This window comes from Leptopilina boulardi, unplaced genomic scaffold (genome assembly GCF_019393585.1).
Source record: "Leptopilina boulardi isolate dan_hultmark-lab unplaced genomic scaffold, ZJU_Lbou_2.1 LbouV2_204, whole genome shotgun sequence".
NCBI classification, from domain to species: Eukaryota; Metazoa; Arthropoda; class Insecta; order Hymenoptera; family Figitidae; genus Leptopilina; species Leptopilina boulardi.
The window spans coordinates 1,408,297-1,435,262 of record NW_026137757.1 but is presented as its reverse complement, the minus strand read 5'-3'; the positions used below and the strand labels follow the sequence as shown (position 1 = coordinate 1,435,262).

At 30.3% G+C, this 26,966-nt stretch overlaps 1 protein-coding gene across 2 annotated transcripts; it reads right to left on the bottom strand.

Annotated features, from left to right (window-relative positions):
- Positions 1-42: 42 nt before the first annotated feature.
- On the bottom strand, positions 43-26,966 carry LOC127278530 (transcriptional coactivator YAP1). 2 transcript variants are annotated; one of them, XM_051300279.1, is made up of 6 exons: positions 25,631-26,966; positions 10,616-10,839; positions 10,320-10,504; positions 6,057-6,243; positions 4,301-4,386; positions 43-4,157 (listed from the first exon to the last, which is right to left on the bottom strand). In XM_051300279.1, exons 1-6 carry the CDS (start codon positions 26,230-26,232, stop codon positions 4,062-4,064), a joined length of 1,380 nt encoding a protein of 459 aa, XP_051156236.1. In that variant the 5' UTR covers positions 26,233-26,966; the 3' UTR covers positions 43-4,061. The 2 variants fall into 2 exon arrangements, with proteins under 2 accessions (XP_051156236.1, XP_051156237.1); XM_051300280.1 differs by having other exon boundaries at positions 4,301-4,383; positions 25,631-26,233.

Here is a 26,966-nt window from a genome sequence, read left to right as displayed (position 1 = left end):
AAAATATGAAATAAGGTGTGGATAATTAAATATACTGCTATGTACGTAAGTAAACAATATATTTATTGTTATCATTATTACTAAGGCACTTGTTAACGATATAAAAACGTACGTCACAAACGGTCGCCGATGAGCGTAATCTAAATACTGACATATTAACTAATAGCATGTTTGCTGTAAATATAATCTCAGATATTGTATAGTTATGCACAATAAGTCACCTCTCAGAGAAATACAATTCTAAGAATATACAAAACTTGCTGATGCAACGTACATTATGTTGCTTTCAGAAACGATTTATCGACGTTGTTCAACCTAAAAGTCAATTTTATAAAAATATTTCATTTGACATCTTATTATTTTTTACAAAAGTAAATCGTATAAATGAGAAAATTTATTTCTCCTTAAAATTTTTTACAATTTTCCAATACATTATATACAATTTCTTCAATAATTGATAAAAAGTTTCTTTTTTGATTCAACAAGGAGGCAGTTCTCAGACATACCTACATTGAACTTAATTTGCAGGCAATTAATTTTAAAAAATTTTTTCATTAAAGTATATTAATATACTTGAAACACTAATTACAAATAAAAATATAGATTTGTCAAATTTTTTAAACTTTTGTTGACCAATTAGTTATAATAGTAAGCATCTTCTATCAATTTCAGAATCTCATTAAAGATACTAAGTTATAATATCCGTTAATCATGTTTCACATAGAGGAAGACATTTTATTAAACATTTTTATTGTACAAAATTAACCGAATTATAGACAGAATTTTAAAAAAATTTAATCATGCTTAAGGAAATAATATAAGTTTTCATTATTTATTAAGAGAAATTTGAAATAAATCAAAGTAAGGTTAAAATATTAAATAAGGAAAAAAATCCTAATTTTCACAATTAAATCCAAAAGTTTTTAGAATTTGTCCCTTTTTAAAAATTGCAAATTCAAAACTAAACCTCAATTATGTGTCTTAATTTTGCAACCTTTCATTTAAAAAACTCTTACTTTTACTGAAAATGTTCTTAAAAAGCATTCGCACGACTAATGTTGTAACTAAGGAGCATTAAACTTAGCGTGCAAATGACGAATCGTAAATATTCACACATTGCACTCTGCGACTTTTCCTCTTTCCGGAAGAGGCAAGAGTAAAAACTTGATAAAAAGCTTATTCTGGTTGCAATACGAATTTTAAAATGAAAGAAAGGCTAAATATAGACCTTTTTCTGAATTTATTCTACAAAAAATGTTTAATGCTTTGAATTTAATACTTTCACTTACATTTAAGTAAGTTTTCTAAAGTATTGTCACTTTTTATTACTTGTTTTTAATAAATAAAAAAAACTTGTACATATATGATATGAAAAACATATATGAAAAATTTTTTTTAAAGATTTCATTGATTAGATGCATTGCAATATTTTATCGTTTTACAAAGATTTTTCATTGTAATGCAGTGGAATTATTTTTCCTTTTAAAATATTAAATTGAAGTACTATTGTTTTGAAAAATTATTTCTTTCATTCTGTACATAAGTTTGCCAACCAAAATAAATTTTTAGTACATTGGAACACTATTTTTTTTAGACGTAAGGCACAAACAGTCTCAAAAACTCTAAGACTAAATGAATAAAATTTAGCCAAGATGTCAGATGATTAAAAGTGGTAAGAAGGTTATGTTTTCACTCAATATTGAAAAACTCGTTCGAAAAATCGATCCTTAAGGCCAAATGTAATTAAGTATTTCATCTGTTAACATCATATACTATCCTCCTTTTAGCGCCGCATTATTTCACTGTAGTACAAAACTTAAGGAAATTTTACAAACTAACGAGTCCTTCCGATAACGGTAATTTCTAATAACATTTATAGACTTTATATATAAAAAAAAATATATAATATTTGTATATATTTTGCATTCACACTTCAATACTTGAATATTAAACTGGTCTAAAGTATGCCGCGCACTTTTGAATGATCGCTGATGCGATAAAAAATATGGACGGCTGTCGCGATTGCGATTGTAAAGTCAAGGCACTTGTGTTTTCATTACATGTCGTTTGATATATATATATATATATAGATAGATATATTATGAGCATGAAAATCGCTGTATCACAATACAGTTTATGTAGTAAAAATGTGCAAAATCTGTTTCAGATTATTATTTTTTCAAAATATAAGCAATAAAATTTTAAAGTAGTTTTCTGCATACAGATATGCGATTACAAATGAAAGTTTCGTTACTTATTTGCATTATTTTTTGCATAAAAATAATTAAGTAATCCCTCTTCACATGTATGCCAAAACCAAATTTTTCTTAAAACTTGAAGTAAAATATCTATTTTTTTTGCTCTAAACTTGTAGCAAAATGAAATTCTTTAATTTCTCTTTAAAAGCTAAATAGGTTTGAATCGGAATCAACATTAACGACGCATGTAACATAAGGTATTACGTTATTTAATAGATTTTAACAAATAGAACCTTAAACTACTATTAAAACAATATGAATAAGTACTTAGAATAAAAATCTTAAGGAAATGTTAGTCTCAGCATACATATATTCGAAAATATTGAAAATTCCTACGTAGAATTTTTTAGGCATGGGAATCCGTTCGAAATTTCCTCAATGAAATCCTACGTAAATTCATATTTGAACGACCTGTTAGTTTTATATAACTTCTGTTGCATAAAATATTGTAAACATAGGAATCGACGTGAGAATTACTAATTCAGTTACGAAAATCGTAGTGCCTATATGATTTCGTACGACTTCCCAAGTGGGAATTTTCAATAGAGATTTTACATATAAGAAAATTTCATTTGAAATCATACACACACGCACATTTTTCCTCTTCTTCAAAATTATCATCTACATATTGCTTTCCAAAACATTTAACGGTGTTTGAAGGTTTGCCATCTTCACCTTTTGTTTACATAAAGAGCAATTCGAATTTTTAGCCACATTAATGCCTTGGACTCAAATTGTCTATTTATCCAAGTGTCTATGATCGAAACTGAACTTGACTGCAGTCAAGATTCAAGGTCAAGGTTTCCACTTTGACAAATACCTATGTAAACAAAAGTGTCGCCTAAATTTAGTGACGCGACTGATGAAAACTTTCTCGCGAAAGGAGCTAAATATTAACTTACGATTCTACATATCTAAAAGAAATGCTTGAGTCTTGTTTGCGATATTATCTCAAAAAGAATGTATGTACCATTTAAACGTTAAACACTGTAGCGTTTGTCAGTGTGCTGACTAAATCTCAAGTAAAAATTGTATCATTTTTTATTTCCAAACGATTGAACTACGCGACAGTGGACAAACATTATTCCACTGAAAATGGTTACAACACTGTCGAATAACAATCTGAATCTCATTGACTCCGAATTTGAGCGGGTTCGACAGGAATACATGTAATCATATTTTGACACAATTGTCAAGGTAAAATAGAGTGTATCTAATTTCTTCCTTAAATTTCAAATCTATTGGCGCTTTTACCCAACTTTACGGGGATTTCTCGCTAGAATTGAAAGAACATGTAGCTATATACATTTGTTTTAATGATGAAATATTAAAATGATTAACATTTTTCTTACAACTGATCGATGCTATTCACACTGTGTCTGATTGCAAACGAATTTTTTAATGTAATTTAATTTCATGTGCTCATTTTATATTTTATGTAACTTTGCAAAAAATTATTATTAAAACGTGAATATATTTAACAATATTGAATTCCTATTGATAATAAATTTTGAAAAAGTCATCATGGGAGAAAACATCGATACTACTCAACGTTTCTACATTTTTTATCTTGACATAGAATTGATTTTTTCATTTTGATATTGCATCATTAACTTGATTTGATTTACAAGCGAACATACGCACATACACACATTTGCAATAAAATAAGTGTGCGTGCCTGTTGCGGACTATTTTATTGTGCACTTATGTCCCGATGGAAGCGACGATTTCTTTGATAAAGTCTAAACTCATTGATTATGTAATTTTGTTTTGATGCTATGAATGTAATATTCTCGAAAAATATTACAGCCACGTAAGAACATTTTCTGGCTTAGTGGTGTTTGGGTTTATTAAAGATTGCACATCCTCCAAAATGTCACTAGAGAACTCCTCACCGAGCTAAAGACAAAATTGTTTTATTTTAAATTGTTATACAATTTATACATAAGTTAGGAGTCTAAAATTACTACTACAATTTATCGAATTTAAAAATTTTAAATGTCAAAGAAAATTTTTTCAAGTATAGTATATGAATGCTATACCTGAAGAGAAGGCACAAGATCATCTGTTGAGTCAATGTTATCGCTTAAAGTTGACAAATCAGGCGTTTCCATTGGTGCCCCACCTTCTACAAAAAATAAACATTTCAACACATGTTCATATCAAATCAATTTTTGGTTCATCATACAGGAAACTTTATTTAGGATTATTTTAATTCTTAAGGGAATTTTTTTTATAACTAGTTTACTTTTTCAGAAAAATGGAGCTCTTCTTAAAAAATTACCAAACAAATTTTTTTTCCTTCTACCAGAATCGAACACAAGTTAAATTCTTATAGAAAATATTCTTCACGATGAAGACAATCCACAAAAAAATTTTGAGCAAAAAATAAAGTGGGGTTCTTGAGTAATTTCAATTTAAAGTTTTTATCAAAATAGCCGACATTTTGTTATTTTTTAACATTTTTTTTTATTTTTCCAACGGATTTTGAAAGAAAAATGAAAGCTCTTTCAAATGCAAAACGAAAAAATTAGATATCTAAATTATTTTAAATGTTATAACACTTTAAAGTTTTTCCCTAAATTTTAAATAAATGACGTTTCAGACTTAGAAAATTAAAATCCTTAAATCTTTTTAAAAAAAAATGTTTTTAGCTAAATAAGAAAATATGTGTCGTCTAAAATTCTTCGAAAAACAAAAAATTTCATACAGATTATACGGCTTGTTTTTAAACATATCAATCCTCAAGTGAAATTTTTTCCTTTTTTTTGAAAAATTTTCCCCTGTCAAATCCCATGTCAAATCCTTTTTCTATTTTTTAGTATAATTTTTCCAATATCAATCCCCAAGTGAAATCCTTTATCATTTTTTCGAAAAATTTTTCCATTCCAAATCGTCTTTCGCCCTATTGAATGTCCCCACCCAATCATCACGAAAACTTGCAACAAACTTGCAGAAAGTTTGTCGTGCAAGATGTGCAAGATTGCAGTGCAAACATGTAGCAAGTTTGGTGCAAGCAACAAAATGTCCTCTTGTGGCAAGGTAGTTAAGGAAGCTTGCAGAGAACTTGCATAAAGCTTGCTGCAAACTTGTACAATACTAAAAAAAAAATTTTTTTCGAAACAATTTGTTACTAAATAAACATAAAGCCTGCTTTGGAGGTTAAAAAATTTATTGTGCAGCCGTAGGAGCTTCCGTTTACAACTGCGCATCGTATTAAGTTTTGCAAACTTGCAGCAAGCTTGCGCCAACGTTGTCTTGCAAGCTTGCCACAAGAGGACATTTTGTTGCTTGCACCAAACTTGCTACATGTTTGCACTGCAACCTTGCACTACTTGCACAGCAAGCTTCTTGCAAGTTTGCTGCAAATTTTCGTGCTGGTTGGGCACATGGGAAACCACATGGATTCCCAAGTGGCTTCCCATGTGGGGACTTTTAACAGGGCGAAAAAGGATTTGACATGAGATTTGCCATGGGAAAATTTAAAAAAAATGATAAAGGATTTCACTTGGGGAAAACTGAAACTGAATTTTTTTGAATTTTTTCCTACCTCAAATCCTGTCTCAATTTTCCATGGGGATTTGCATGGGAAACCATATGGTTTCCTTAATGGAAGTGGGTAAAACATAGTTTTTGACATAGGATCCCATGTGGGGATTTTCAATAGGACTTAGTCTTGACGTTCTCAACAGTCCAGATACTATTATCGAAGCGCTAATACACTCTTTGTTTTTTCTTGAGAATATGAAAATAATAGTACGAAGGGTGTGGTGGTAGAATATTGGTGTTAATACTGACCACTTGTTCCATCCATATTGTCATCGATATTGGCCAGAAAATCTTCAGGTGTGTGAGGAAGAGAATAAGCAGACCCCAGTCCCAAACCGCTATCTGCACTCTCTTGACGTGCGTGTTGCTCATTTATTCCAGATAAAAATGGATCCATTACAGCATCAGTTGTTGTTTGTCGTAGCATTAATTCTTGCTGTTAGAATAAAAATTCAAGATTTGTTTTAGAGTTCTATAATAATATTTACAGTCATGTGAAGTTGGCACCAAAATCTTAAAAAATGAAAAATCCACAATGAGTTCTGGGTAGATTATCAATAGTTCTAGAGTTCTATAAGTTTTAATTCAATAGTTCCGTAGATTTAGATCAGAAAACATGATATTAAAAAAATAAGGTGCTAACTTCACCCAGCACTATAATTTTCGCAAAAAAGAGTTCTGACATATTATTCCGACAGAAAATACAGAGTTCTAGAGTTCTCTTATAAAACAAAAAATAATTCCGCAAAATTTTAAAAATTTAAAGTTTTAGTCGATTTGACCGAAGTTCTGGCCTCTTTATCAATAGTTCAACAAATTATTCTTATAAAATTCTACTCTAAACTCAAATAAAAAAAAGTGCTGAAAATTAAAATTTTCAAAAATTTTTAAAAAAAAATTTGAGTTTTTATGAGTTCTGATAAGAGTTCTGGCATCTTCATCAAAAGAGTTGTACAAATTATTCTTATATTTTACTCCAAATTTAAAATAAAAAAAGTGCTGAACTTTGAAATTTTTTTTTTCAATTTGTGTTTTTATGAATTCTGATTAGTGTTCTGGCATCTTCATTAAGAGTTGTACAACTTATCCTTATCAAATTTTACTCTAAATTCAAAATCAAAAATAGTGCTGAACTTTAAAATTTTCGAAAATTTGAGTTTGCATGAAAAAATTTTTTTTTGAAATTTCAAAGTTCAGCACTTTTTTTGATTTTGAATTTAGAGGAAAATTTGATAAAGATAAGTTGTAGAACTCTTGATGAAGATGCCAGAACTCTAATCAGAACTCATGAGAACTCAAATTTTTTCGAAAATTTCAAAGTTCAGTACTTGTTTTGATTTTGAGTTAAGGGTATGTGGCGAAGGACGTTTTTTTGTGGTTTGAATCTTTCTCTGAAATAAAAAATGATTTTGGGTTAAAATTTGGGAGAAATGATTTAGTTTGGTACAAGGAATCTCGCTGTTCTACTTATTTACTACAACTTAACGCAAAAATAATAAAAATAAGGCAATAAATAGTAAAATAATGTGTTTTATCATAGTTCATTCAGCGGCCACTAGCTTGAGTTGGCGCTGTTTACTGGAGCACTGACACACTCAAGCAACGTCTGTGTATGCGCCGCCATCTTTGTTTTCATTTTCGTTTAAAAATGCAACTTTTAAACTTCATTTTTTAATAATTTAACGCAAAATTATGTGTTTTTCGGAGAACAGCGAGATTCCTTGTACCAAAATCTATCATCCCTCAAAATTTTAGACAAAAATCTTGTGTAGGAAAATAAATTTTTAAATTTTGCGGAACTATTTTTTGTTTTATAAGAGAACTCTAGAACTCTGTATTTTCTATCGGAATAATATGTCAGAACTCTTTTTTGCGAAAATTATAGTGCTGGGTGAAGTTAGCACCTTATTTTTTTAATATCATATTTTCTGGTCTAAATCTACGGAACTATTGAATTAAAACTTATAAAACTCTAGAACTATTGATAATCTACCCAGAACTCATTGTGGATTTTTTTTTTAAGATTTTGTTGCCAACTTCACATGAGTCTAAGAGATTTATCGTTCTAATTATTACAATCATAGAGTAGTATAAGGAGACCAAACGACGTACAAAGTGGACCACTTTTCATTACCCACTAAGTATCATGGAATAAAACACAAGCGCTCATGTGGGAAGTGTGTAAACAGTGGGAAAAATCGGAAGTATGTGGAACAGAACTCAAAAATACAAAGCTCTTTATTTTCAAAATTTTCACAATGGCTGACTGACCATCTGAGTTTGAAACACTCGCATGACCCATAGAAACTTACTGCGCAACAAGACCCATGGGATCCTGTGGAGGTTCATGTACAGGAATTTTTATTTGAAAATTTGTTTTAAACTTTCAGATACAGGAAGTTGCAGAGGAACCAAGGTAACTAATGTTCCTGCACAGGATCCCTGGTCTAATATCCTGCGTAGGATTCTTAACAGGATCCCTCAGGAAACCTTTAAGGATCCTATGTAGGAACCTATTGGGATCATTTAAGGTATCACAGCGGCACTAATCGGAGTCAAAAGTTTGTAGCTCGCATTACTACTTCCCGCACTATATTTTCGCCCTCAACTCCCTATACTCTCAGCCCATACTGTACCTACTTCTACAAATACACTCGTACACGTATACCCCACACTAGCAGCGATTGGAAGGAGTAGGAGGTTTGACAACGTCGCTATAAGTCTCGCTTTGACTACTGTGGACTACTGTCTCTCTCTAACTAATGTTACCATCCTGCGATGTTGCCACATCAAAGTGGCGGGTGTGCTATATATTGCAAATGACGTCATGAAATAGAATTTTTAATTTATAATTACAAATAAACGGCACGGTAAATTATAAATTTCTTGGTATATTTTAGTTCCAAATTTATTCGTGAATTCAACATTAGTTTTTGAAAAAAATTTATAGAAAACTTCTGATGATATTTATGAAAATGTACTTCTCCCCCATACATTAGTCCCGTCTCCCATACAAAATAAGCAACTTTGATTGCTAATATCTCGGGTTTCGTACGGCGAAAATTCTTCATATTTTGCAAATTTGTCAAGAATGATAATAAGAACATATGGTAAAATTTTCAAGAAAATCTATAGAAAACGGTTTTACCGATGTGATACCTTAAGGATGATGGAACTGGAATTTTTAGCTGAGGTCCAATTTCGTGTTTTTTTGATGTGTAGCAGGTACCAAAAAGTGGTCCACTTTTAATGCAGATTTAACATGGTCGTTCGGTCATTTATACTAATCTATGATTACAATATATAGCAAAATTTAATATTATTTTTTTACATATTCTATTTGCAAAGTTAATGTTAGAATTTTTTATTTAAGTTTATATTATCAAATATTAAAGATAGATAACAAAAAGAGTTAAAAGTGTTGGAACTAATATTTTATTAAAACAACAAGATGGTTTTTTTATATTTTTCCTTAAGGCGCTCTCATTCCTCACCTTACCCTACTTTGTAAGGGAAGTGAGTGAAGCTCCCCTTATTTACGTTACTTATGTTTCTAAAAATTATTGTCAATGTCTTAAAATAAGACTATTGTCTATTCGGTATATTAAGATTCTACTCTACCCTGGTGGAAAACTATATGGAATCAAATAAAAAAACCTTAAAGGTATATGGAACAGGAATTTGAACAGGAAAAAGAGTAAGATTTATATATGAATTCACACTATGTTTCAAAATCCCGCGCAGTAGTTTTCTACAACTTTTTTGGCTGCGCAGTATATTTTCTCTATAATGTGTGAGAAACCTCCTATATCAGAATCAGAGTTAAAAGAAGGAATTTACCTGAGATTTCATAAAGGCCATTCATATAATTCCTGTTTTTTCCTATTTAAATTCCTGTTCCAAATACGTATACACCCACACAGCACCAAAAATTCCATGAAACTTGACAGAACCTCACACGGCGAGCTTAGGAAACTTCAGTGACAAGGTTCATACAAGTTTGTGTCGATATTTAAATGTCCACATGAAAAGAATATTCACACGAAACTTTGAGGGAATATTACACTATAAATGTTCACGTGCAATGTTCAGTCAATGTTGTGTCAATATTCACCTATACTTATTATATTAGTAAACGAAATTTTTATAACTAGGCGAAAATGTAATGTCAATATTGACACAACATTGACTAAACATTGCACGTGAATATTTATAGTGTAATATTTCCTCAAAGTTTCGTGTGAATATTCTTTTCATGTGGACATTTAAACATTTAAACTTGTGTGAACCTTGCCACTGAAGTTTCCTAACCTCGCCGTGTCAGGTTCTGTCAAGTTTCAGGGAATTTTGGGTGCTGTGTGGGCAATTTTATATGCGGTCCCATTCGGTTTTCCACGTAGGAACCCACATTTTATGGATTTTATCATAATTATATTTAAGTTGAAAGGACATGTAAATTTTACAAAATTGAATGACTTCAATTTCAACAATTATAAAACATAGTTTTTAAACCTGGCGCATAATTTCTTGTTGACGTTGTTTCAGCCGCTCTCGCTCCATTTGTAATGACTGAAGTCTTAACTTTTGCTGACAAGCCTGGAGAGTTTGATTGTTCTGAATGCCTCCACCACTTGGTTGTTGCAGCCAGTTTTGTGGCAACATTGCACCTGATGTAGGTGCTCTCTGAAGATGAGTAGCTACAAAAATGAAGTTATTATATCAATGAATCATTGTAAAAGTTAATTAAAAAATTTGCAAAAGATCAATTGCTAGAAATGTTTTAAGAATTTTTCAACACAGCAACTTACGAATCCGAGGATCGAACCAAGAAGTCGTTCGAGTTTGGTGATTGATGAAATAAATTTCTCCTTCATTCGTGCGTGCCTGCTCCCATCCATCCGGCAACGGCCCGAGAGTATTTGTTGTTCCTGTAGATGATTTCCCGCTTTCAACGGCTGCCGCTACTGCCGCCACGCTTGCTGCTGCTGCCGTTTTCCGAGGATCCTCCCATGTTGTTGTTCTTGTTAAATGACTAAAAATAAATAACTTTGTGAGTTTTCGTATCTCTCAAATAATTATAAATTATTAACTACATAAACCACTCCAAACAAGCTATTGAAATATTTAATTTTCGAAGATTAATAATGACAACATTAACTAACTAATAACAAATATTTAGTTCCGATAATTAAATTAGGGTTTCTGGTGAAAAAAGTATTGAAAGGCCATTCAAACACGATTTCACGCAAGGCATACATGGTGAATATACAGGAATTGTGAGTTCCAATACTCTCAAATTTTAACGATAAATAAAATAAATTAAGCATATATGAGTTCAATGACATAGTTTAAATTAACCCTAGACAGTACAACATAGCTGGCAACAACTGAGGTAGTAAAACACCCCAAAATTATTTTGTTGCTAGAATACTTATATTTAATGCCAAATAACTTTATTAGGTATGTCATTTTCTTCATTTTTTATAAGAAAGAAGGTAGCGTTTTTTGTGTTTTGATAGTATCAAAAATATCAAAAAATTACAAAAAAACACAAAATCTGCAAAAAATGCCCAAGTTTGATTTTTTTTAAATGTATTTTTCTACCCCAGTGTACTGTCTAGGGTTAATAAGGTAACTCGCTTATGTCGAAACATTTTTTTAGTGAAAATGAATTGGAAATTTTATAGAAAATAAAAGTAAAATCTGAAATATGGTTATTAAAAAAAAATACTGACAAATTCTGTTCTGAAATATATTTTTTAATACAGTTGTTTACTTGTTTTGACCTATATTACATATAGTTTGCGTCAAGTATTTAAGTAAACATTGTTCGGGAATGGAATTATAGAACGCATCTAATTAAACAAACATTAAATTCATTAAAGAACCCCTTTTAATTTGTTAAAATTACAAATTTCCTACAGTATGTAACATTTTTTTATAACCTTACTTAAAGTAATGACCAAAACTTAAAAGTTTTTCCAATTCTATAACCTTTTCGTTCTGATTTTTTTTTAAATTTTTAAAAAGTTCCGTGACTTTTCCATGACTACCCTGATCGCTGCGCTAGACACCATACTGAACATTAACAATATATTTTTCATTTAATCTCGTTTATTTCTAATTCCAAAGTTTAGTTTTCAGGCAAAAAACCTTAACTACAATGTAAAAAACAAAGTCTGTCCAGCTGGGCTAACTCCGTTTATGTATACACGGAAAGAAATCTTGTTAGAATATTTAATAAATCTGAATAGAAATTTTGATATTTTTGTTTTTCAATTGCGAAACATTCTGGTTTGATAATAAAAGTTGGTATAGTTTTACGAATTCCTTTAACTGGAAACATTTTACGAAAACTGAAATTATTATTTCTTAATTCAAATCTACAGTTTCCGAATATGGAAAAAACCTTTAGGAAAAAACAGTATAGGAAGTAAACAGTCTAGCACATTGTTATTTACTAAATTTATATGAAAAATCAGAACCAATATTTCGTAATTTGCTAAAACTATACGAAAAAGCAGGAGCCGTGAAAAAAAGAAGAACGTCGGAACCACCAATGGCTCTTTTCTAAGATTTTCTCTCCTTTTCTATTCGAGGGTAGTGGGAGTCTTTCTTAATACACACACATAACTGGTACGCTTTGATTGGCTTAAAATTATTCCTAACACATCCTAACTACAATACGCATACATAAACGCAACGCATATAGATACATAATTCATGTTGAAATGAGAAATTCTGAACTTCTTTATATACTAAATAGACAGATTTTTCTGCACTTGTGAGAAACTTAATGTTACATTGTTAAATATTTAAAAATAAAAATAATTATTTATTAAGAAATAATAAAATATTTTATTACCTTTCAAAGAACAATTTTTATCATAAAATCATTTAATTTAATTATAGAACAAAACTTATAACAAATATTCTATAATTATATTTAGAAAAAGAATTTTATCAAAACTTTTTCTAGTCTATATTGCAGAAATAAAAATTATATAAAAATTATGAGCAAACAAATAAAGTATTTTATTATTAAATATTAATTCAAATTATTTTTAATTCATATTGCAGTATTAAAAATTACTTTAAAATCAGGATGTCCAGCAAGGCTTAAAGAAAAAAATTCCCTGACTTTTCTCTGACATTTTTTTTTCGTGACTACACGTTAGTGATCGGTCAAACCCGGTCGGACTCACTCGCTTAACTTCGTCAAACTTCGGTGATTTTTGATATTTTTCTATCATTTTTTGAAAGAAAAAGTTTCTATTAGTATTATATGTAAATATAAGGATTTACCACCAATCCACTTTCTTATCGACTATATCAAAATGTAAAATGATTATACCAGTTAACGGAATTCTAAATATAGAAAATGAAATATTTTATTCTAATACTTGTTACAGGGCGTATTAGAATTTAACATTTGGAGTTTTCATAATACAATTAATTTACTTAATATACTAAATATGAGTGTCAAAATATTAAATATTCTAACAAGATTTCTTTCCGTGTAAATGAAATCAGTCTCAAAAATGGTCTGAAATCAAGGCTTTTTTAAGTACTTTCGCTGAAATATTCTTTAAAAATAAAAAATTGTGATTCTTCATTATGATTTTAAATTAAGTCTTCAAAAGGTTAAATAAATATTTTAGTTAAATTATCTTTAATAAATTATACTGTTAAAAAACTTTAAACGCGTTTTTCTTAAAACTGTATTTTAAAACTCTGTGGATTTAAAAAAAATTTATTTATTTGTACCTACAAAATTATTCGTTATTTAATGATATATTTTCAATTCTAAAAGTGAATCTTGTCTGCTTCATTTTGATACGTTCAAAATGAACCGAAGAGGCTTATTTTTAATTCGTTTTAAATAAAAAAAAATAAACACATGTTCATACTAAAAAATCTTGATTTAAGAGGTGTGAACAGTTTAAGATTGCATTTACTGCACAACCGATTCTCACTGAACACTTTTAGTTTTCAGCTTCAGTTAGGCAGGGCATTGTATCAGTCTATTTTGTCGAAGAAATTTAGTCTGACATCAACACGTGTCTCTGTATTGTATACTCTGTTCAACGAAAGAATGCCTTCCTTCACGTAGTTTCTTTTTCTTTCAGGGTGAGGGAAAATTTTAAGTAACAATCTTTATACCGAGCAGCAGTTAGGGAGTTTTGCCTTTTTTAGAATCCTCATGAATCTGTGGAGCAAAAGTTAATCGCAAGTCTATATTAAAGGGTGAGTGCAGGCCACGAATGGACATAATTTTTTTAAAAAGGGGTGGTCCAAGATTGAAATCCACGCCAACCCTTCACTTTTATGACATTCTTCGTTAAAAGAATGAAAATCGTCATTTTACAAAGGCATTCTCTCGTCGAACAGAGTATAGTATATATTTGAACTCTGACGTCATAAGCGGTCTGCAAAACAATCTTTCTCCATGTTTATTCCTGTCTCGAATTTTATTCACATTTTTAATAAACAGCTTCATACACGATATATTTTTTAAGTTCTTTTAAAAGTAGTAAATTTCTAATTTTGCCAATGGAAATTCAACTTTTTAAAAATGTATAAAAGAATTTATTCCATTATCAAATAGGAAGATAATGATATCTATTTCGAAAATTATATGGGATATATTGTTATTTATATACAACAACGAATCTATTGATTTAACATCTCGGTTCTTAGTAGAACTATCAAAATAATTAAAAGATCGAGAAAAATAGTTTAGTAATTTGTCAGTTTGATTTCTTGAAGTAAGAAAAGAAAATGACTAATTTTGAGATATCCAAAAATAAGAGAGCATTCGTAAAAGTAGCACAAGGAGCTTAAAAATAGACTGAGTTTAATATTAAAATAATGAAAATTTATTTGCTTTGAGAGTAAGTTGCTCTTTTTACTATCTATTCAAGATAATTTCTTTTTAGTCTTTAGCATATGTTTGCAACATTGAAATAATGGTCTAGAGACAAATGGAAGAATGGGTCTGGAGCTAAAGTTTTGAATGCGAAGAGGCCGAGGGCTGAAATTTGGCATGCCTCCAATGAACAGAGGAACGAACTGCAGAAGTAAAGTGTTACCAGTGTAGCTCTCAGAGAGCACAGAGTGTTTCTGTGCGGTGGCTTACAGCTTAGAAACCAAGATGTATTTTTACTCCGGACATAGCGGCGCCGGACAACTCGTAAATAGATGCTCTCGCACCGTTTTCCATCTTTTCTTTACACGGTTACTCCTTTGATTCAGCGCTCAGAGTAATAATTTTATGGAAGGACACAGATTTCAAAAACGAATAATAAACGAATATGTTTGTCAACCAATTGAACCCACTCAAACTTTAATCGCTTGGATTGTCACTTTGGCACGAATTTACAACATAAGATTGTTGAAAACTTAAAGTGGAACTTTATTATAAACTCACTGTACGTTTACATTTCTAAATATTAATGAACTTTAATACATATGTTAAAAAATTATTCCTGCGCAGTGGATTTGCTGACAAAATTTGCTATAGCAATTAATACATTTACTACGGCTGATAAAAAGTTAGCTGTGACAGAAAAAATAAAAACCCACTACAGTCAGTGAATGATTTTCTGTAATTTCCCTTGAATGAAAATTCAGGCAACTGCGGGTGCATTCAATTCACGTTAACCGCAGTTGCAATAAACAGAATTAAGGGGATTACATGGTAATATTTGATAATGAATTCAAATGAGAAAGGGGCCGTTCCTAAATTACGCAATGGTCCTGAGAGGCAGGGGGAGGTAAACACGTAATATTTTACTGTCAGTATAGGGTATGGTATTTCCTATGACTACGCGCCTGATAAAATATTCTACTTTATTAATTTCAGATATATAATATTAATATAGTAATGTTTTTAAAGAAGGGTAAAATTTCAGCTTACGAAACATCTAGTATATTTAAAAAAAAAATTTACACCATAATGTTACACTGAAAATGTTTAAGTTTCAAAAGTTTGAAATTTTCATTTTTAAATTAATTTTCTCTTTCTGTTCACTTACTTTGTAGGATTGTTTTCAGTAATAATAATAATTTGAAAGTTGTTTAATAAAAAATGTTGTAATATCATACACACTAATTTAAAAGTATTAAATTGATAAAAAATTTTATATCAATTTGATACTTTTAAATTAGTGCCTATGTGGAAGGATTTCCGGAAATTACTTCTGGAAAATTTCCGAAATCTTTCCACATGGGTGTGTACTTCTAATGAAATATCAGTAAAATAAAGTTTTCGATAATTTATAAATACCCGTGCAGAAATTGCCACTTTTCATCCCGATTACCGACCTGGCACCGGGTTAGTAAATTTCTACGGGCCCAACCAGGGCCAGGCCTGGTTGCCATATTTAAATTTTTTTAAAAAATTAGTAAAAATACATTTATAGCATTTTATGACATTTTTTACTCTCTAAATCTGAATTAGTAAGAATGTTTACTAATTTGAATTAGTGACTCACTTTTTGCTTATGAATTAGTAAAATTTTACTAATTATTAGTAACTTCTACTAACAATTAGTAAAATTTAACTAATTCTAAAGCAAAAAGTGAGTCACTAATTTAAATTAGTGAACAAGTTTACTAATTCAGATTTAGAGAGTAAACGAAACAATTATTCAAATAATTTTTTTCAACTTTTATTTCATTTTCATTTTATAAGGTGTTTTTTAAATGCAGATTCATAAAATAAAATAATGTTGATTAATTTTATTGTTTTATTTATCAATTAGAGATAAATAATGATAATTTATTGAAAATTACAATTACTATAAGATCGGGCCAACTGGCATGGCCCCGGTCGGGTTCCCTGTTTCCTTTCGATCGGGCCCAGATCAGGTTGCCAGATCTGGTCAAATTTTCTGCACGGGTATTGAGAGTACGTAATTTTAAGAGAAGACGATTATAAAACGTAATGAGTTCCAATGAAGTCTCTGGTGTCTCATCTTGTTTGGAAATAAGCAGTAATCTCTCTTAATCTGAATTTACATTAAAGATGAGTCACCAATTGATATTAATAATAATTACATTATAGTAAAATTTGTCATCACCCCATGAGTAGATTTACTTGAAGAGCACACTGCACTGTGTATCTCTATTTCTATATACTTGTGTGTATGTGTGCTTTAATCGGTACGTGATGGCATATAAAGCACCGTATTGCTTCGCTGGACATGATGGATGCGCAATTTCCTTCCTTCCATTTTTGTTACATCCATTTCCGGTATAACTTGGTAACAAGGTGTTATACGTCAGGTTCGTCTTTACATAAAGCAGTTCATGATTAAATCAAATAAATATCTGATTACCGGCAGAAGGAAGTAATGTTTATTCACATGAAGCATATACAGGATGTCTGAGATATCGCTATAATACAATAATCCTAATGAAATTCTAAATAACGATCTAACTCAATTCTCTAAACAAAATTAAAAACCGCTGTCAAGATGATGAATAAATTGTTTGTGTTCGCTTTGCTTTCCCATAGATATAGTTCTTCATTTTGTATTGCCTTTTAAGGACACATTTTTTGTTTAGGAGGTCAAAATGTACAAAATTATTAAGTTTCAAGAAATTTCACCGGACCCCAATTACCCATGTATGCGTGGTGCGGGGTTCTTTTGGGCTCCTTTATTTTATCAACAAAATTAAATTTTTGGTGGAAGTGTCAGGGGATTACCACTAAAGAAAATTTCATACTTTAAAAAATCAATCAATAACAATCAATAACATTGAAAATAAAATTGCAGAATTAAATTTAAGAAAGGATTATAATTCGTTTTTTCAATGCACACTTTATTAAAAATAAATTTTCAATCCGCACGAATTAGTTTTATAATCTCAACATCTTATAACTCAATGCGTAATATGCGATAATTTGAGGTGCTCGTGCGACACAGTTCCCCATGCAAGTTTATTCACTGATATTTAGAATGTTTCAAGGATTTGTGGTGCTATCAAGTCGTTTATAAAACACACGTGCTGATACAAGAAACAAATATTTTACAAGGAGTGATATTCGCAAAAAATCGTTTGTTATACACGAAAGACAATTTTCTTTTTATTCACTTAAAGTTTAATAATATTTTTTGTTAATTACACGGAGAAAAAAGATTTCTTTTATAAAGTAACTTTTACTACTTTCAGAGTAAAACTGGACCAACTCGAAGTTTCTGCGCATCTCTGGCAATTTTTACTCCAAAAATAGTAAAATTTACTCTAGAAATAGTAAAACTTACTACGGAAACAGTAAAATTTACTACAGAAATAATAAATTTTACTATTTTTGGAGTAAAAATTGCCAGAGATGCGCAGAAACTTCGAGTTGCTCCAGTTTTACTCTGAAAGTAGTAAAAATTACTTTTTCTTTTTCTCCGTGTACACTGAAAAAATGCTACATTAATCATAGAAGTATAATATGATTAATAAATTAACAAATAATAAAATGAATAAAAAATTTTTTTTTTTAATTTGAAATTATATGCGAGTTCTCAATGAGAAGATGAAAAGTGACAATGAATTACAAAGGGAGCATCCATGAAGAACATTGTATTATTTCGGTCTTTTTTCAAGTCACCCTCCTCCATATTACATATACTGGTGCATACTTTAGCGCGATTTTTTCTACAGGTTGATACAAATAGCTGACGTTCCCCTCCCCGTAAAAGTGCACCATTCTTTATGGATTTTCCCAAAACACAGAATTTAATAATTTAATATTTATAAAATTTTACATATCAGAAAAAATATGATCGATTGTCACTCATTTTTCAAACTAAAATATGGTACAAAATTGCGTAATTTGAAAAAATAAATCTTATTAACTCTCAGAAATATATTTAACAATGAAAGCTGAAGTCTTTTACTCTAATCACACGGTTTTTTATAGTGACGTTTTCTTCCACGAGATATTACATGACGAATGACGCAGTGTAGCACTGCGTGTTTTTCTTATTTGTATATAGGTATTCTGCTTGCAAAGTAAAAAGGTATACATGAGTCAATATATTATTATGAATTGTATTAATCCTGACGGTATCCAAATATCTTATCTATTGTAAGATTATCCTAATTTCCAAGGAACATCAGATATAACCAGGACGCCCGTAAGATATATACTGAAATAATATTCGGATTTTGTGAGAAATATTTTTTTAATAATCGAGAGTTTTTCGTCATGCAATACACATTTTTCTGCTCAAACCAATAAATAAAAAATACAATAATTTAAAAGTTCTGAAAAATCTCTCGAAATATTCCTTTTACAATGGCCATTCCAATATTTTGATAGTTTTCTATGCGGCAAAACATTGTTCATTCAAACATTCTTTTGTTCTTGTAAAGTTGTTTCTAATAAGTGTTATATCGGGTTTTCTTCACTTTCTTTGCACAATTTTCATTGCTTTAAAAACGTTCTAAAATACAATTTCGCATTTTGAAAAGGGCGCGCAAAGTGATAGCACAAGAAGATATTAGATGAAATACATAATTCTGATAGTAACGAAAACGAAGTGTCTAATCCTGAATCTTTTATTCCTTAGATAGGAATTTCAGAATTTTTCACATTTCACTCCATGGAAGAAAATACTTACAATCGAAAGTGCAAACTATGTCACATCAAAATTTTCTAATCATCGAATGCAAATCTTTAGTAATTTGAATTACGAAAAGACACATTTTAAAATAACTTTTTAGTAACTTTAAAAGAAACTAAGTTATTTTGCAAGTAACTGTAACTAGTTACTTTTCTTTACTAATTGTAAGTAACTTAACAAATTACTAAAAAAAGTAACTTATAAAACAGTGGTCACTAGTGATTTGGAGATATCGTTTTTTTAATTTTTATTATGTAACCAAGTGTAATATCGTTATAAGACATCATGAATTGTTAAGGGCGAATTTATTTTTAGTTAACAGGTGCACACAAACACTCCCTTGATACTTTCCTGAGCAACAGACTCACACTCGCTTGACGGAAGGCAATGTCATCACTTTCTACTAAATTGAAAGGTGCTGTAACGGATTTTCACTGTATACATAATATATACACGTATCAACCCCTAGAGAGAACAAGTGTTATAACTTTTGTAATTATTTTTAATAATGCGTTTTATTATTAATTATTAATTGATTACAAAATAAACTTTTAATTCCTATTATTACTTCAACTGAACTCAAAACAACTATTACCGATTGTTGTTAATACTGAGGAAATTTTTTACCAAAACAATTTAGAATGTAATAAACAGTTTAATATTACCGACACAAGACCACTTGATAAATCCGTCACTGTTCAAAAAGGTATCCTTTCATTTCAAACTGGTTCGTACAATCCCTTGTTCCTACAAGTTTTCTTGTGCAGGTAGAAAGATCTATCTCTCCCCGATATGGAAGAACGATCAAGTGAAGTATAGAAATATCCGAAACGAAATACATATAAGTTATCACATTTATATTACAAATAAATAATAACCAACAAAGTTTTTATATTCATATATTTACACTCTATTTTTTAATTGAAAATTTTTAATATCATTTATTCTCATAAATTTTAATAAAAATCAACATTTCAATGAAAATGTACATCTTTAGTATTTTTTAAAATACTTTTCTGCTTATTGTAAAATATTTCCTAATTATTATTATTATAAATGAATTATGCACCGAAAGGAATGAATTAGATAATAGTAACGAATATTTGCTGAAAAATTTTCTTAAGCAGGAACTAAAGTGTTTGCTGAATCGTGTAAAAAAATTTGAATTTGGACCCCACCATTCGCTGTCCCTATAATAACGAGCAAATTTTCTTTGGTGCGTGAAGGACTTTTGACTCTTATCTATATTGGATATTAAAAGATTTTTTTTTAAAAGGCATTCTGAAGAAAGACAACTCAAAAAAAAGGTTCTGGGATTGGATTGATGCTTTGATAATATGTATGTTGTCCTATATGAAAGTAACAAAACCTTAAATACAAACTCATTGAAAAAAACAATTATAAAAAGTAGAGGATTCAATGTTTTGTTAAGTTTTAACTTTTTACTCTTTAAATCTTAATTAATAGAATTTTTACTAATTTAATTGGCAGTTTCATATTTAACTTCTGAATTAGTAGAATTTATGTTTTTACTAGAGAAAATAGTAAAATATTTTGAAATTGTATTACTAATTTAAATGATAACCGTAAACTTACTATAATTTAATATGAGTTAAAAGTGCACTTGTGAAATGTAACCTCAATACATATCCCCCCCTGTACTTAAATAAGTGTAATGTAAAGTATAATTTTTGAAACAATGGCATTATTTTCAAGTGTTTAATTATATCATTGAAGAATGTCTAATAGATGTTGATGATTCAATACATTGACGTGGTTTGACTCTTTACATTTTACACTTAATATAGTTGAAATTAAGATTGATATCGGAATCATAAAAAAAATTTTAGATTATGTTAAAGTAATTAAAATTTAAGTAGGAATTCTATTAACAAATAATTTAATAATAATAAAATAAATAAATAAACTAGTAAATTAATAAAATTTGGCTCTTTTTTCAGTTATTTCTTACTAATAAATAGTTCTTTTTCACTAATTGCTGAAGTAAAAAATGAGTTCTGATTATACTAGTAATTAGTTGTTTTTAACTTATTCAAATTTGGACAGTTATGAAGCTTAATACTCAGTAAGATATCTTTAATAAAGTATAATACCTACTATGTATTTTTGTAATATAATGTATTACATGTAATAAGTGTAATAATATCTAATAATGGTAATAAAGAGTCAAGTATTACATTTTTTTACTAGTAAATTCCCCTTCGTTTATTGTAAATAAATTATAAACAAAATACAAAATTGATTATTTGAAAATAAAGTATACAAAATACAAAGTTCGTTTAAACAATAATTATAGAAAAAGTAAAAAAAAATTAATTAAAATAAAAAATTTTACTTGAATACCGATACGAAAGTTAAGTAAATTTTAATAATATTTAAAATTGAAAAATTAGAAACTTATATATTTTATTAAACTTAAATTTTATTGTATTTCATTTTGAATTTATTGTTAATAAATTTCTTGTTTGTGAAGAGGAAGTCTGTGCTAATACTTACAGACAATTTTAATTAATTCATTATAGCTATTTCTTTTAGTAATAACTGGTTGATGTAGTTCATAAATTAAAATTTGTTAAGAATTTACTCAGGGTAACTTAATTTTTTTTAAATTGCATTTCGGCAAGCACATACAAAATTTGTTAAAGAAAATGTACTTATAAATTCAATGCTGAAAATTATTTAAACAAGATAATAATTTCAAAAAATATTAAATTATTTTCTTTATTTTAGTAAATAAAAAATGAAATTTATTTAGGCTTTAAAGTGGATCCAACCGTACCCTTAATACTACGACCCTGAAGATTAAAGTGAGAACTTGACGAAGTCAAAGAAAACGAAGAAGGCGAGGGGAAAGAAGTAACCACTAAGACGAGACCTGAAGGAAAACGGAAAAAGGCTATTGTCTGTACAGGGGTATTATTTTCTAATTTTAAAAGCATACCGATGCAATAAATCGTAAATTTTTACTATTATGCAATTTGTTATTTTAACAAGACACATTGACCGTCCATATTTAAAAAATGTATACTTAACCGTAAATTTTTACTATTATGCAATTTGTTATTTTAACAAGACATATCGACCGTCCATATTTAAAAAATGTATACCTACTTAACCTGAGACCTATGGTCATTACATGTACATAAACGTTTCGCCCAATTATTGTTAATATTAAAGAACTTTATTTATTTTACAAAAAATTTATTGAAAGTTTGTTTCGAATACCCATAGGTTTATTAGCATCTTGAAAAATAGTTAAGAGGCTTGTAGTACCGACTTGAAATTTATACCTGGGTTCGTACGATATAGTGGGAAGTGTTCTGAAAATTTTGTGACCTTCTTGAGCAAAAGCGGTGGAGAAGTTTTCAAGATATCACGCCCGCAATACTTTTACTACTATCTGCATTAGGTTGGTGGTAACAGCAATATATGAACAACCAATTTTTGTAAAAAAGTATAAGTTACTATACTTTTAAAATAAAATTTTTTTATAAAATTACCTGTCATAGTTTTGGAGAAATAACAGTTTTCAAAAAACCTTCTTTTTCTCTATCTACTTATTATCGAATTGTCCTCTTAAAAAAGAGAATACTGTATTTGAACCAATAATTTCTGTATTTGAAACAAATACCTTTTAATTGATTCAAATAATAATTATTTGATAATAGTCAAGTAATCGATTATTTGAATCAAATAAATTTTTTTTCCAGTTCGTTATAGGCAGTTTGATCCTCCCCCTCGCCCTACAAGTATGACGTAGTTATGAATGATCCCTTAGGGACACATGTTTTAACTGTATACTGACAATGAGTGCAAGTAAACGACCAAAGTAAGGGTTAAGATGCACCCCAACCTGAGCTACACAGTTTTCAAAAGCTTAAAAATATACGGTAAGTTTAATACTTTCACCATTAAGTAAGTATACAGTGCAAACTTACATTCATATTACATAGTAAGCTTACTTTAAATTTACAATATAATTAGGGGATGTAGGGGCAAAATGGGATAGCTAAAGTTTGAAGTTCAATTAAACTAACATTATTATAGGTATCAGTATTTTATTATTTATTGGAATAATAATCTTTGAGAACCAGTCTTCAATTATGCAGTCTTAATGTGAACATTTGTTACATAATAATATATAAAATTAATAAAATTGAAAAAAGTTACATATCTCCATTTTACCTTCCCTGGGGGCAAAATGGGATACCTTAAGAAGCAAGCTGAGGTTTCCAAAAAAATCAACCTATTATTGCTTGCAATTTTCAAAAGTGAAGGTTGCATCTTCACCTTTTTTTCCAAAATCATTTGAGGGACAGAAAATATTTTTGCTGCTAAATTGAAACCCATTTTTTGCCCACCGCATTTTTCATGCTCTCTTCTGACCAATTTTCTCTACTTGTCTTTATTTTATAATTTTTTTACCCTTCTACAAGAAAAATGAAACATTTATACAAAACTAATTAACTCTTGTACTTACAATAATGTGTTTTTAATTATATGATAAAATAAACTTCATATCCCATTTTGCCCCCTCATGCGAAATGACACTAAAAAGTTAACCAATAAAAAGTATGATTCAACAAACAATTAAACAAATGTTTACCTGCTAGAGTAATGAGTGACACTTATGAAAAACAAAGATGTTATAAAAAATGCTGTTATTTACAAAATGAACACGTTCTGAACAAAATGTATAAGTTAGAAGAAAATCACCGAACACAGTTTTTTTCATGAAACAACGTGGTAAAAAGAAAAAACGTGGTACAATCGTTCAATGTTTTTATCACCTGAAAACTGTCATATTGGTTAAACATTATGTGCGATACGATCATTATTGGTTCATTGATGTATGAATAAAGGCAACTATCCCGTTTTGCCCCTATGTCCCATAATAACTTATGACAATTACAGATGTATATGTTAACTACACAATTTTAATATAATGTATAGAAAAAAATATTCTTTCTACTATATTTTAATAATAATAATGTAAGTTTACATCGTATACATGGGGTAAAATTCCTGTAGCGTACTAAGTGAAAAAAAAGTTGATCGGATCGGGCTGTAACTTGCACATAGTTTAGCCCTGGGGGTAAGTACTTTAATCACGAAGTATTGTTAGGTTTTTTCAAAAACTGAAGGAGAGGGAGGGGGTTGAATTTTCTTGAAAAATGTAAACAGTGAATTTTTCAAGACTTGTAACTTTTAAACAGAAAGATGAAAAAAATGTGACCTATATGTTTTCGAAAGATTTTTTTCTGCTCTTTTGAATGGTGTAAAAAAATTTTCAAAAAAATCGAAATTTGACCCTTTTTTTGTAAAATCAAAAAAAATGATGACTTTTTTTTAAGTTCGGTCGTTTTTTTTATTTATTTTTTTTTAAAGTTAAAAGTGTGTATTTTCAACACAAAAAATATGGAAATGTCCTTTTTCGTTGTTTTCGAGATATTTATTAATTAATTATTAAAGTTAATAAAAAGTGATATATTTTATAAAAAAAATAAAATTATCGTAATTCTGACGTTACTAAATGAAAGTTGACATAATTCCACATCCAACAAGTCCTATACGAAGTACTTTGGATTAGTGGATTGTTAATAAACAACAGGAATTTTACCCCACATTTATTTGCAATCGTTTTATCCATCAGTATTGAAAATGATTTTGAAAAGTTTATTAATAATAATTATTATTAAATAATTTTTTGCAATTGGAAGTAAGTAAAAAGGTGAATTATTTTCTGAAAATAGATGACAAAATAATAATCATAGTTAAAACCAATATGAGTAAATAGAAACTAGAACCCATCAAAATTTGGATAAAGTTTTCTCCCTGACTTATGGTTACCCTGCATTGTCGCTTAAAACTTATAATTTTTTAAAGTTTTTAATGAATCGATCTTAGGATTTCTTGTTATTGCAAAAAAATGTCTATCCGAAATGCCCTGGTAAAAAAACAAAAATTAACCTTCGTTTATTAGTGTAAGTTGAAATACCAAATATTATTAAAATTGGTTTCGACAATTAAAGATTGGATTTATACATTTTTAAATTAAGAATGTGACCCTGAATTTAGTCTGTGAAAAGACTTTTTATGGATTATATTGTAAAAGGGGAAATTGTATTGTTTAATGTGCTGCAAAGAAATGAATACATAGACGGAGGTTCTTACTTGAGGAAGTATATTTGGCCTTCAGGTGTCCGTGCCTGCTCCCATCCGTGAGGTAAAGGACCGAGGTCATCGACAGTACTGATGACATCGTAACTACGCTGTTTCTGATGGTGATGGTGTCGAGCATGGGGCTGGGGTGCATGTTGTGTGGCTTGTTGTGCAGAAGCGTATGTCTGTTGAAGAGATGCCGGACTGCTGTGAGCACGGGGATGCGCGACTGTCAAGCCTTGGTTCACAGAAGCTGGAGAACCGCCGCTACCGGCACCACTGGTGTTGCTGCTGCTTCCGGTCCCCGAGTTTCCGCCATTGGCTGCAGATCCGGCCGCACCCGCGGAACCAACGACCACCGCGGCGGTTCCGAATGCGGAGTCGGCCGAATTTTCCCGCGAGTGTGCAATGGAGGGACTCTTGCTGCCAGTCGACGGGGGGTTGAAGAAGGAATCCGGCAGGTTTCGCATGCGAAGAGGCACCTGCAGGGGCCTCTTCGAGTCGGGCTTGAGGACGGTGTCGAACAGCGCCTGCAGGTCCGATTCGGAGTTTTGGTCGACCCGAACCACCAGGTTGTTCTTAGACAACTGATCCACTTCTTGCTTGAGCGCCATCTTGGATCCCGGCTCTTGTAACTTGACGGTTCTTGTTTCCTCCTTCTCTCCCTTTCTTTCTCGCGTTCTTTGGCCTCAGTGCTCGAGTGTTTATCGCGATCGTGTGCGTCATGCACACGCACACACGTACCGTCCCCGTCTCGAGTCGCGCACTTCACCTCCTCTTTGCCCCACCCTCTTCGGTGCCAGTAACAGACACTACCTTTTTCAAATATTTCCTTCGCTACCAGATCCTTCTTTTCGGCGAAAAGACTCAATAATAGGTATTCACTAACAATTGCCCTTTTCAGAGTCCGCTCACTGCTATGCAACGCCGATCGCCAAGCACCGATCTTATTGGCCTGCGCTCTTTATCACGACTACCTGCGACTGCGAGAGTGCTAGTCCTCGTCTCTGCCTCTCCACGCTCGTTTCAGCTCCTAACTTCACCTCCTCTCTTCCTCTTTCTCTTTCTTTCCTCCTCTTTTTCCCTGCTTTTAGCACAGTGCTCCCAATTCTTACCTGCACTCAGCCATTACACTGTCTTTAACGGTAACGAATTTCCGGTTCGCGAACAATACCCGCTGATAGTCAAGGAACAAGATTCTGCTTTCTTTTCCTCGGCAAACACTCAAAACATTTGCGGAGAACACTTGTCCGATCACTTGCATTTAAATCGAGTACAACAACAAGTTAAACAACTGTCGATGTTACGCGACACAAACATCACAGGTTTTTAAGAAAGGCATTAGCAT

What these genes read in the sequence shown, in the direction of transcription:
- LOC127278530 (XM_051300279.1), bottom strand. Translation starts at nt 26,232, where the DNA reads ATGGCGCTCAAGCAAGAAGTGGATCAGTTGTCTAAGAACAACCTGGTG. An exon ending in TTGGTTCGATCCTCGGATTC is followed by an intron (nt 10,505 to 10,615) that starts GTAAGTTGCTGT and finishes TCATTTTTGTAG; the next exon opens with CTACTCATCTTCAGAGAGCA. An exon ending in AACAAGAAATTATGCGCCAG is followed by an intron (nt 6,244 to 10,319) that starts GTTTAAAAACTA and finishes TTATTCTAACAG; the next exon opens with CAAGAATTAATGCTACGACA.